This window comes from Pseudophryne corroboree, chromosome 4 (genome assembly GCF_028390025.1).
Source record: "Pseudophryne corroboree isolate aPseCor3 chromosome 4, aPseCor3.hap2, whole genome shotgun sequence".
Classification (NCBI taxonomy): Eukaryota; Metazoa; Chordata; class Amphibia; order Anura; family Myobatrachidae; genus Pseudophryne; species Pseudophryne corroboree.
Window position 1 is genome coordinate 417,302,080 of NC_086447.1, and position 13,491 is coordinate 417,315,570.

A 13,491-nucleotide genomic window follows, 5' to 3' on the forward strand; every position below is an offset into this window, starting at 1 on the left:
GAGCTGTGCGATGCGCTGTCACAGCGATCAGCCAATCAGGTGAGCGCAACGAAGTTGCGCTTCCTGATTGGCTTAGAGACCTGTCAGTGACAGCTGTCACTGACAGATCTTAATCGTGGAAAGGTGTCCCATGTGTCAGCATGGGACCCCTTTCAGTCCGTTTTTGGTGCGGGTAAATGCGCTTTCTTTTTTTGCCAAGTACGTGGATTTATCTCTGGAGCCTGTTGAGGTGAGTATATTGATCTTTTATTTTCAGGTACCCCGGGATTCTACATGGAGAAGAGGACCGATGTCGGCGTGTGAACATAGGTAAGTATGTGTGTGTCGGCAGTGTTTACTGTCGACGGTGTCTGTGTCCTGTTTTTATTTGGGTTTTTTTTTTCCATTAGAACTACAGGTACCAGCGGGCCCGTTTTTCTCCCGCATGCTGGTACTTGTGGTTCTCCAAGTACCAGCTTGCGGGGGAGGCTTGCTGGGACTTGTAGTACTAATGGAAAAAACAATATCTTTTTTTTGAACACAAAGGCTATCAGCCCCCCCATCCGCAGCCCATTGGATGGGGGGGGACAGCCTCGGGCTTCACCCCTGGCCCTTGGGTGGCTGGGGGGGGGGGGACCCCTTGATTGAAGGGGTCCCCACTCCCCCAGGGTACCCCGGCCAGGGGTGACTAGTTGGATATTTGATGCCACGGCCGCAGGGCACGGCATAAAAGTGACCCCCGGCTGTGGCATTATCTGTCCAGCTAGTGGAGCCCGATGCTGGTGTTAAAAATACGGGGGACCCCTACTCTTTTTGTCCCCCGTATTTTTGGCACCAGCACCAGGCGCAGAGCCCGGTGCTGGTTTTAAAAATACGGGGGATCCCCTGTCAATTTTTCCCCCGCATTTTTAGAACCAGGACCAGCTCAATGAGCCCGAGGCTGGTTATGCTTTGGAGGGGGGACCCCACGCCATTTTTTTTTCTGATTTTACCGTTCCAGCAATAAAAAAAAAAAAATATTATTTTAAAAAATATATAAATAATATTTGTGCCTCCCCCAAAAAAAAAAAAAAAAAACCTAATCCCTTCTAATATAAATAGATCTGCTATTCCCAAAAAAAAAAACACCAAAAAAACCATGTTTAAAATTTTTTTATTTGTTTTCACCCTCCAAAGTGTGGCGGATTGAAAATCGCGAATTTGCTGTCTAAAAGCACTGCAGGCGAATTTCCAAACTTGAATTGAATATGCTGGAGGCGAATTGCAGCATCTGTACCATTGCAGAAAAGGCGAATTCGGAAAAAGGCGAATTGAGAAAAGGCGAATTTTGACGGGCCGTTTTTTTGCGAAAAATGACTGCACTGCATAGGCGAATTGATTTTTGGAGGCGAAAACGTCCCGGAATTCGCCTTTTTTGCCAATTCGCCCGCTATTGCATATACCCCTATGTGTCTATTAAACAAATTCATTTCATGTATATATAAAAAGTTTGTTTCATGCACAAAATTATAAAAAAATACTGTATAAATAGACCTTCAGGCTATGTGTATAAGGTGTACATGAAACATAACTGTATTCTGTGTTTAGACTTGGCACCCATCCCCAAGATCTCTAAGTATAGAAAGCAAACATTCCAAAATACGCAAAAATCCGAAAATCTAAAATACTTTTGGTCCCAAGCTTTTCGGACGTGGGAGACTCAACCTGCACAAATGTATCTTGGAAATCATCAGTTCCTATAACAGACAATGACTAATTTAATAAAACAAAATAAAATACATTTACTTGCTAAAAGCCTAGGTGTGAAACAGTGTGCGCCTCCATTATCTGCATTACTGTGTAAATATCTTCCATAATTTATGTATGTTATACAGGAGAAACTTTTTTGTCTCTGAAATTGTTTTCCTTTGCTATTTTCACAAAATAAATTGAACCCACTAAACATGTCCCTTATTATAGTTTGCAATGTCTAATGCACACAGCGATATTTAACCTGTTCACTATTTTAGACGTTTGTGATTGTTTTAGGCCATAAAGAAAATTTGTGTGTAATTTTTCAGGTTCTACCTGCTGGCACCACATTTGTGTAAACACATTTCTCTTACCTCCTAGAGGATGCTGGGGACTCCAAAAGGACCATGGGGTATAGACGGATCCGCAGGAGCTTGGGCACACTATAAAGACTTAAACTAGGTGTGAACTGGCTCCTCCCTCTAGGCCCCTCCCCCAGACCTCAGTTAGACTTTGTGCCCAGGAGTGATGGGACACACACTAGGGGAGCTCTCCTGAGTTTCTCTGAAAGACTTTATGTTAGGTTTTTTATTTTCAGGGAGACCTGCTGGCTACAGGCTTCCTGCAGCGTGGGAGTGAGGGGAGAGAAGCAGGACCTACTTCTTAGTTTAAGGGCTCTGCTTCTCGGCTACTGGACACCATTAGCTCCAGAGGGTTCGATCACTTGGTGCGCCTAGCTGCTTGTTCCCGGAGCCACGCCGTCACCCCCCTCACAGAAGCCAGAAGAAAGAAGCCGGGTGAGTATGTGAAGAACAGAAGACTTCAGACGGCAGAAGACTTCAGTAACGGAGGTACAGCGGTCGCGCTGCGCTCTATGCTCCCACACACCAACAGCACTCTCAGGGTGCAGGGCGCTGGGGGGGGGGGGGGAGGGCTTTGAAGAGCGCAGGTTACTGTTTTCTGGAAAGGGCTGGCAGTGAAAGTGTTTTTTCGGTGCCTTGGCACAGTGTCTCATACCCCCGCCGGCAACAGCGCGCTACGCGCCTTTGATCTCCCGCCGCCGGCTTCCACGGGTGCAAGGCGGCGGGGGGGGGGGGGAGCGCCCTGGGCAGCAAGGTACAAGGTTTATTTCTACAAGCGCTGTATGGTAGTGAGGGGCCGGGGCTCTGTGTCCCGGACTCCGCCGGCGGCTTATAGCGCACTACGCGCCACTTGCTCCAGCGCCGCCGGCTTCCATGGGTGCAGGGAGGGGGGGGGGGGGGGGGGAGCGCCCTGAGCGGCAGTTACTGAGCGGGGAGAAGAGGGGCAACCGTTCCCCGGACGCTGCGGCCGTTAACCCCGCCTTTTACAGCCTGCGCGCCCACATGCTGAAGGGTTTGCTTGGGTGTGGGGCGCACGGGGCGCCCTGAGCAGCATTAATTTCATATGTTATAGTGTGTTTACACTATATATGGGCCAGACCTGTATATCTGGGATATAAGGAGCTATAGCGCGCCAAGGGGGGCGGGGCTTAGCTCTCACACAAACAGGGTCAGCGCCATTTTTCCCCCCTGTCCCCCGCCAAGATGTATGTATTGCACAAACAATGTTTTAGTGTTGTATACTCATATATAACACTAGTTTATTTAGGATTGGGCATGCAATCATTCTTGTGTGTAATTTTTGTGTGCTCCCTGTCAAAAATACCCAGTTTAGTACACTTGTGTCGACAGGCGTGAGTGTTCGGTTAGAAATACATATGGGTCCACTGTCGACAATCGCCGATGCACATGGGTACTTGCTACAAATAAGTATATGTTTATGGGGGACACGATGGTATGTGGGTGACCCTGTCGGCACCAACTGTTGTCACCGGGGGTAACTGGACATGCTGTATATGACTTATACCTGTGTATATAAAGTTGAACGTTACTTCCCTCGGACCCCTTGGGGTCGCAAGACCGTATTTTTCCCTGGTTACTAATCCCTGCTGTCGATGAATACTGGGGTTTTCTGTCGACTATAATGTTTCCTGGTAGATCAGTACATAGTCATACACGTTCGGACCACATTAATGTCACTGGGGACCAGAAGGCTCGGGACAATCTGATTATATATATAGTTTATATATATTTAGGATATGTGGCTATATGTGTATTGCAATATATATATTCATATGATGTTTCTGATGAATACTGGGGTAATAGTATTCCTTCTCATGTGCTGATCGCTCTGTTGATAAAGCTCTAGGTCGGCTGTGACTCACACCCTCTCCGGAAGTCCATAGGGTTCTTCTCTTTCCGCCACGGATGGAAGATGGTGAAAGTCAACGACTGGTCGACACGGGGCCCTGCCTCAATGCATCGTATACAGGAAAGCTAAGTGATATGATTATTTTTCTATGCTGTGGGATTTTTGCATTGCATACACATGAGGGAGTGTTTGTGTTTGGTAGGTCATTAAATAGATTTACCCTAAAGAGAGAGGGTGGTTCCTTATGTTGGATCCTCTCTATAATTTTGCGGCAGGCTGTCGTATGTATACAGGTAGTGTGGCCGGGGGATTGCTGAGGCTGACTCCGTGTGTTACTGGAGTTTTTCTCTGGGATGGTGTACCGCTGATTGGGGGGATGGATATTCCTGGTAAGTCTAACTTCGGGAGTTAGATTCCCTGGCAACAGTTAGTGACGCATTCCTTTGAGGGATGCAGTTTTTTTACTCGGTTAAAATACAGTTTTTTGTTTTTTCCCTTTCTGTACAGCCTGTGAAAGGTGAAAAGGTAAGAGTTCTGCAGCCTGGTTAGGTTCGCGGATGTGGATGTCGTTTCTAACCACATACACCACAGGTCGCAGAGTCTATGTGGAGGGACCCTGCTCCGGTGAGGACTCAGTTACTACTTTCAGTTAGTCCACGAATACCCCTGGTGAATTACTTATAGAATCCACAGGGGGACATTCTGGAGTACAGATGTTTCCCCTCACTGGTTTTCTAAGGGATTTGGCCGTCTCCCCTCTGGAAGGGGAGGTAGCACGCAACGCCGTACCAGGGTGTGTCAGGTTCAGGGCCTTGTTCTCCGGTCCCGGTTATATATTTAAAAAAAAAAAAAGGGTTTTACATGCGTCGTTCTACGCATTCAGATTTCCTGGAGGGATAGCCAGGATTGTCTTGGCCATTTCACGGGAGTGATGGTAGTATGATGGTTTTCTTTCGATAGTAGGAGCCATTGTTATTCTATATGGAGATGTTCGCCTGAGTGGGGCGAGGTCAAGAAACAAGTAGTGCAATACATTGTTTCTCTCTGCCTGTTTTCAACACGGGGATGGGCTGTTGTTCCCAACGGCGCAGATGTCGGAGATAGTATCAGGGTAGATACTGAACGGTTGAAGTTCTTTGTTTCCTGTGGAAAAGAGGTCTGAGGATCCTGAGTCGAATCAGATTTGTAGTGCCACTTCATCAATATGTTACGTTGATATAGAAGTTGGGTGCGGCCTCAGACGCCTTTTTTTTTCGGTGAGCAGGTTGACTGCTAGTGTGGTTTTCATGGGACCTGTTGGGAATGTGGTCTGGGTCTCACCGGCGCAGACACTGGAATATTGTTCTAATAGCCAGGATATTACTCCTGTGGTGTCTGCTCAGTTCTCATCTCCTAGAGGGACGAAGGTTCGGGATCCAGGTTTAGATCCTGGTGTCCATGTGTGCAGATCTCCGAGGCTGGTGGGCAGTCCTTACATGGGTAGTATTTACAGAGGAAAAAGGTCAAGCTGCGAGGCTTGTCTACATTAAGCTTTCTTGAATTAAGTGCGGTTTTTCAACGAACATATTCTTCGCGATCTGCCCGTGTTAATTCTGTCGAACGACTTGACAGCAGCGGAGTAAGTAAGTCGCTAGGGCGGAACATGGAACAAAGCGGCTATGGCAGAAGCTGAAATTGTTTGCCGCCGAGTGGAAAGACTGGTAAACATTATATTAGCAGTCTTTGTTCTGGACGTAAACGAAGGAGTAATAGATTTCCTCCACAGACGCGCTCTCCATTCGGGGGGAAAAACAGTCGTCATCGAGAAGTTTCACAGAAGTGACAAGTCTTTGAGGAGTGTCTCAATTGGGCATGTTGCCGTCTCGCCTCAACGAGAGACCTCAGGAATAGGATTCCAGGTCAAGGTTCACTCAAGCTATAGCGGGGGACGACCTTGTGACACCTTGGGTGTTTTCAGTCGGTATATGTGTTTCCTCCGTTTTCACTCTGCTGAAGGTGATAAACGTAAGGAGAATGGAGGTTCCGGCGTTCCTCATTGTTCTGGTCTAGCCAGGGAGAGCTGGGTATACAGTTCTTCAAGATTTGTTCATATAAGATCACTGGCATTTTCCTCTATGGGGGGTACTGTTACAACAAGCTCTGGGCGTGTATCAGGAGTTACTGCGGCTGTGTTTGACGGCATGGCGGTTGAACACCATATCCTAGTCTGAATGGGTATTCCCAGTGAGGTAATTTCCACATTTTTTCAGGCTAGAAAGAAGTAACGGCAAACCCTTACTACCGTATTTGGGTTTCAGGGCAGTTTGGTCCACCTTTCCAGACGTTCAGACTTTCGTGGAAGGAATACTGCACGCCCCACCTCCATTTGTGCCCCTATTGGCACAGTGGGGTCTTGCCGTGGTGTTAAGTTTCTGGGGTCTCACTGACTGGAACCTTTATTACAGGCTGTGTTAAATTTTCTTTCTTGGAGAGTGGGCATGCGTTTGCCCTTTGGGAAACTGCGAGGCGGTTGTCGGAAGTAGCGGCTTTGTCTCACAACAGTCCCTGTTTGAGATTTGATTTGATTTGAGAACTCGGATAGTAGTTCTGCCGAACAGGTTTCGGGGTTTATCAAAAGTCTGCCTATTTTGATGCCTGTGGTGACTTCAGCATGGGCTGATTCAAAGTCTCTAGATGTATTCAGGGCTTTGAAGGTTTATGTCGAAAATTGGGCTCAATTTGTGGTAACGGAGGCTCTGTTGTCAGTATGCTCCCAGCGTGCTTGGGGCGCCTGCGTCTCTGCACTCTGTTACACGTTGGATTTATGATACGTTTCGGCGTGTTAGTTCTACGGCTGGTTTGCCATTACCGAAGTTGGTAGAGACCCGTTCTACTAAGGAGATGGGCTCTTCTTGGGAGGATGCCCGAGGTGTCTCGGCGGGTTATCTTTACCGAGCGGATACTCGGTCGGGTTTCAAACACCTTTGCTAAGCTCTACCGGTTTGATACCCTGGTTGATGGGGACCTCATGTTTGCTCATTCGGTGCTGCAGAGTCGTCCGCACTCTCCCGCCCGTTTTGGAGCTTTGGTATAGACCCCATGGTCCTTTTGGAGTCCCCAGCATCCTCTAGGACGTAAGAGAAAATAGGATTTTAGTACCTACCGGTAAATCCTTTTCTCCTAGTCCGTAGAGGATGCTGGGCGCCCGTCCCAGTGTGTACTGTGTCTGCAGTTATTGATTTTGGTTGCGCTTTGTGGTGATTCTTCTCTGTCAGGCTATTGCTGACGTTGTTCATGCCTTGCCATGTGGTTTCTTATTATTGGTTGTGTTGACACACAGGTTGTGTTGCATATTCTCTCAGCATATGGCTGTATGTTTTTCATACCGTGGGCTGGTATTCTGTTGAAGGCCATGTCTTGCGGTATGTTCGTGGTGTGAGCTGGTATGACACTCACTGTGTTTAAATTATAAATTCTTTCCTCAAAATGTCAGTCTCTCCTGGGCACAGTTTTCTAACTGAGGTCTGGGGAAAGGGCATAGAGGGAGGAGCCAGTTCACACCTAGTTTAAGTCTTTATAGTGTGCCCAAGCTCCTGCGGATCCGTCTATACCCCATGGTCCTTTTGGAGTCCCCAGCATCCTCTGCGGACTAGGAGAAAAGGATTTACTGGTAGGTACTAAAATCCTATTATTTCTCTTATGCTAGAGGCACTGTCAAAGACAGTCACTGTGTTTCTTAATACTGGTGTCCATCTTGCGTTTTGGAACTAATTTTATTTTCGTTGGGTTGTTTACTAACTGAAATCTGCTTGTGCAAGAGAACATTTGTCTAGTGCTCCGGAAATACTTGCCGTTAGGTTATATTCCTAATTAACTCACTATACACTGCTAATCAGAATGAGCTTTATTGGCCAGGTGTACTCATGTACACTAGGAATTTTTTGTGGTACAATGCATTGCCAAGTAGCAACATGAAGGGGGAACACATAGCATAAGAAGGGGGAAAAATGTAGCATACATTACACGTATGAGTTCATACTGCACATTGCAACTGTACAATAGACAACATATTATACATGTAAAACTAAAAGCGAGGGCTGCTTGGCAGAGCAGAGCAGAACAGAGGCAGCCATCCGCAGCGCCATATTGAACTCAAACAATGCACATAATACAGAAGATTTAAGTAATACATCAAAAGATAAACCACACAGACATAAAAAAATAAAAAAAATCCTTGAGCACACAGAAAGCATAATGCATGATTGGTGTAGGCATTTTGGGTAATAACCTCCAAGGGTTGTGTATTCCACCCTTACCAGGTACCAGGTGTGGCAGCCATCTTGGGCGCACTGCGTAGGATTACCCAGGGTGGAATAGTCCACCCCTAGAAGAGATAACACAAAATGGGAGATTGCAGAGTTCTAAAGTTCAGAGTAGGGTTTCAACAAAACCACCAGGTACATGTATTTTTCATCCCATCCACAAGTGCACCAGATAAGGCAGCTATGTTAGGCGCACTTCGAAGGTTACACAGTGGGAGATGAGCCATACAAGGGACAAATACATGTATGGGAAAACTGACACATGTGTTGGAGTATGCTATACCCTGCATGGAAAGATCCAAATGAAGCACACCCTGCCCAAGGAGGAACCATCCGAGGCAGCCATGTGGATAGTACAGTCAGGTGTGTCTGTAATGCTTAATGCTTTTACCGATCTCACTCACTTCACGGCAACTAAAAAAAACTTGTCCATGAGACAAGAAAAGCAGCACTTGAGAAAGTCCAACCAGCACCGGGGGTGACATTAGTGTAACAATACAATGTGCTGTTCTTCTTCATGCCACCCGCTAGTTGTGACAAGCATTTAAGTGTCAGTAGTCAAGAAAAAAAAAAAAGAGTGGGTGCTGGTCTAAAAACTGCATAATGTCCTGAAAATGTACTGCTCAGCATGAGGACTTCTGGGAAGTACATGAAAGGGATATAGTTGACACTCTCCGGCAGTCAGAATACCGGTGGTTGAATCCTGACGCTGGAATCACTAACGTAGGTATGCCGTGAGGGTTAGGCTGTGGCGGAGGGTTCGGGTTACTTTGCTCCAGCACACCTGTTGTAATTTCAGGCTGCGTGGTATCGGTATTTTGACCGCCTGCATTCTGACTGCCGGGATCCCATACCCGGGATGCATTCAGAATGCTGAAGGTGAGTATTGGGGTTACGAACTGGGAGGAGGGGGGGGGGGGGGGGGTTAGAGTTAGGCACTGGGGGTTGCTTAGCAGTAGCCAACCCCCCCTCGAGGGTTATCCAAGCCTCCACCCCCCACTGATTCGCCTTAGCTGCCACCCCACAAGCATTAGGGATAGGATAGGGGATAGGAAAGGAGTAAAATACTTACCTCTGTCAGGTGTCTGGATCCTCATTGTCGGGATGCTGCGGTCAGTCATGTAAATTTGGGTGCGCTATATTGTTTCTGTGCAGGGTAAATACTAGCTGCTTTATTTTTACACTGAATTTAAATTTCAGTATGAACACAACACACCCAAATCTAACTCTCTCTGCACGTTACATCTGCCCCACCTGCAGTGCAACATTGTTTTACCCATTTGTGTGCTTTTTTGGTTTGCTAACAACTCTGAATAAGTCCCCAAGTACACTATGAGGCATGAGCAAAGCAAGACGCACAATTGAGGGAAACATACGCAGTATGCTTAAAAAGGCAAAAGACATGTCCGACAGAAATTACCTGTGCCATGCATCATTATACTTTATCTGCAACTTTATATAAATTCCTTTGCTACAAAAAAAACTAATCCTAATCACCAAGTATATGCCAGCAACGAAGCAAAATTGAGCAAGCTCGGGAATAGTGAGAGGTAACTTGTACAATATGGCATAAAAAGGATACATGCATGAGGATACATCTGTAAAAAAAGCCTGGCCAACCTGTGGCTCTCCAGGTGTTGTGAAACTACAAGTTCCAGCATGTCCTGCCACAGTTCTGCTATTAGGGAATGCTAAAACTGTTGCAGCACATACTGGAGGGGATGTAGTTATGTGACCGGTCACAATACGGACGCATACATCCCTGAGGTTATTCCCTTTGGACAGGGGTCCAAAGCGAATAACCCCAGACGCGTTTCACTCCTACTGGAGCTTTCGAAAAAGCTGCAGTAGGAGCGAAATGCATCTGAGGTAATTCACTTGGGACCCCTCTTTGGCTCAAAACCCGTTGGTACAACTTCTTTAAAGCCGCGAGGACTAATATCAAATGTATCGGCGCAAGCGCTACTGAGGTACAGTACTTGTAAGATGTGAGCTCATCTAGCTACAGGTGCCTGTCGTGTGCAGAGTCCCGCAGCTGGAGTCAACCTCCCTCGGTTTGAGGATTCTTCTCCTCCTCCAGTCAAACTACCTCCCGGAGGTTACACATAATGCTCCCTTAGTGGAGAATTTTCATTGAGATTACAACTTGCTATTTGTGAACTAAACTAACTGTACGGGGTAAATCCTTAAAAGACTGCACCAATAACATCATATTAATTGGGAGTAATCCAAATATATACAGCTGCAGTCACAAGCAAAGCTTTCCAAAAAACCGCTATGGACAGACAATTATACATGATCCACCTCCTTGAGGAATCAATTAGGAAGCATAACATTGGCTAAATGTATATATGACTAGTCATTATTGGTTTCTGTATTTATTAAAACTAATTATTTAAATTTAGTAGCTGGAGTCACTTGAATTTTTGCCATATTGCTTCTTATAGTGTAACAGCGCAGGGAGAAATTTGTGTTTTTATGTTCCATACACCTGGTGTGTCCAGGTGAGTTTTGGCTTACTACCACAAGCCAATACTCCTCTGCTGCTATATGAATAGAAGACTTGTATTTCACGAAGGATATTGTTTTTTAACCACTTTATTAGCGCCAGGCATTTGTTTTTGTTTTAACAACTGACTACCGCCATCTTCAGATGACTGAAAGCCCCCTATAAAGCCCATCACAGAACCTAGATACATGGAAATGAGGGGAGTGTAACTTAATGAAGACTACCACCCTAATTGTGCTGCTCCAACCCACCAGTTTTTATATTCTCCTTGTGTTTACACGGGCTTTCCTTGGATATTTCAGTTTTATCCTACACTCTAAACAAGCACATACTGATAGGTTAATCGGCCCACCGCTGCTGCCCTTGTAGTCCTCACTTTTTTCTTCAAAAAAAAAAGCTCTTCTTAGGGCTGCCTGGAGCAGCCCCTCTGTTATGTGCCTGCTTACTGCAGCACCAACTACAAAACAGAGCTCCTGTGCAGGGAGGCGGGGTTATAGAGGAGGCGGCGCTGTGCATTCTGGGAACAGTCAAAGCTTTGAGCCTGTTGGTGCCTCGGATCAAGATCCTACTCTACACCCCAACGTCTATCCTTGTGGAGCCCAGTGTACCCCGCAGCAGAAACATATATTGTAAGCTCCATTGGGACATGGACTGATGTGAGTAGTTGAATATTCTTTTTAAGGTGCTGCAAAATATATAGGTGTACTGAAAGGTTAAAGTTAACCCCCGGATAAAGCCAGTGTGTGCATCCTGCAAGCCCCCCACTTCTTACCTAGTGTAGACCAGGGTGGCATTCTCTATTCTTGACAGTGATATCCCAGCCAAATGCCACACTGCCAATACTAACATGGAAGAGCAGTACCTAGCAGCTTTACACATGCAAAGCCCCTTCATGTGAGTGGTCAATGCTCAATGTGGGTGAGCCATGATGATAATTAAGACACTGAGGGGGAAATGTATCTCATTAAATGTCAATTTTCCCACTACCATAGAGCAGCAATAGGCCACTAACAGAGTGGGATCCAAAGGACCCTCACTGAAAATGTTTGCTATATTGAAACAAATATGTTACAGTGGCTAATGCCATCAAAAGATGGTACACACCACAGACAATTGCTCAAATGCATGACCATCGGAATAGCGTGCAAGTAAAAGATCCAGGCACCGACAAGTCTTACATAATAGCCAGATCTGTGGGTACCTGATCTGCCATAACACAAGACTATGGGGTCTACTGACGTACAAAAAGTGAAAAGTGAATGGTTACTTATCACTATACATCGAACTTGAACTCTATGGAGAAGTGCAAAACAGAGCTTTCCTTTCCTTCATGAATCGCACTCACACTAAAGTATGGTGATGCCATTAAGGCATGGAGCGGGGGTGCTGCTGGAGAAGTCAGGAACATCTCCATGTTAGCCCTTTCTGTGAAAAGCCCAAAGCAGAGAAAACACGTTTTACGCAAAACAGGTCTTTTCTTTGCTAAATGAATAGACCCCTTTGTATGGCATTTTTCAGTCATATGGGGAGATACTGTAATGAAAGCAACTTCAATCATTTTTAAAACTTGGCTCATACGTTCTACTGAGCACCTTCATTTAGGATTGGCCATCAACCATCGATGGTTTAACAACATCAATGGCCAAATGCCAATTATAAGTGGTTTTGCCACTGATGGCATAATGTAAACAGCTGAGCCTGAAGGTAAAACACAAATGCATTCTGTCCATGCGCCAACCACACACGTGCAAAACACAAACCACTACTAATTGATCACCATGAATGGATACTGAATGATGGTGATTACCCATCGACCACTGATGCATGGAGCAGTCGGTGGTCACCACTACTTTCTTTGCCTAAACCAAAGTGATGATGATATTGCAAGCATAATACAGCCTCCTCTGTGCCTGTCACTGCATTATTATTAAATGGGGCAGGGATTGGCTGGGCCACTTCCTGATGATATGTACTACAGTATAATGTGGACCCTCCTTACCTTTAGCAGGAGGGGGGCTCTGTATGCTGCCCTGCCGCACCACATCCTCCTCTGCCAGCAGAGGGCTCCGGTCCTCCGCTTCGCTGTCGCTTCCCCATGCAGGCATATTGCTGGGGGACCGGCAGCAGCTCAGCCTTATCCTCCCTCTCCGTCAGCCGAGTCCCGTGCTAGGAAGCAGCATCCCTGAGTCAGCTGCTAGCAAACACCGCAGACTCCTCCTAGAGCCTGGGAGCCGTCCCCCTTCCTCATCCCGGACACGCTGCCGCTCACAGCACAGCGCCCGCCATACACTAGGCATAAGAGAGCCCGAGCCATAAGTTACCTGCTCTCCCTACTCTATGTCATACAGTGGGGCCTAGCATGCGGCACGGGTATCTCAGAAACAGCGCATACACGGAGGAGTGTACTGTGCCAGTGTCAGTGGCAACGCTGCCGCCTAGAGGAGAGGCTGTGCAATATATCCGACTGAAAACTGTACTAATGTATTAGATCTACTAATAGTCTTGGAGAGTGATAATGTTGAGAGAGATAAACAACAAACTAATAAGCTCCTGCCATTTTTTAAAACACTGCTTGTAACATGACAGGAGCTGTTTGGCTGGTACTTTATCTCCGTCCACGTTATCCTTTAGTAACTTAGGGGTAGATTATCTGCCATTATGGGGGAGAAGCAGTATCAGCACACATTATATGCACCACTGACGTGCGGTGGGGTGAGGCAGAGTCTTTACTGTCATACT

At 46.4% G+C, this 13,491-nt stretch overlaps 1 protein-coding gene across 2 annotated transcripts in view; it reads right to left on the reverse strand.

The window, feature by feature from the left end:
* Positions 1-13,188, reverse strand: part of SLC17A5 (solute carrier family 17 member 5) — a 108,336-nt gene extending 95,148 nt beyond the window's left edge. The window contains exon 1 of one of the 2 annotated variants that reach the window (XM_063916816.1): positions 12,752-13,188. In XM_063916816.1, coding sequence (XP_063772886.1) covers positions 12,752-12,857 — 106 coding nt within the window. In that variant the 5' untranslated portion in view covers positions 12,858-13,188. Of the gene's footprint in view, positions 1-11,084; positions 11,106-12,751 lie in introns of those variants that run through there. The other variant, XM_063916817.1, reaches the window with a different exon arrangement.
* Between the last annotated feature and the right edge of the window lie 303 nt (positions 13,189-13,491).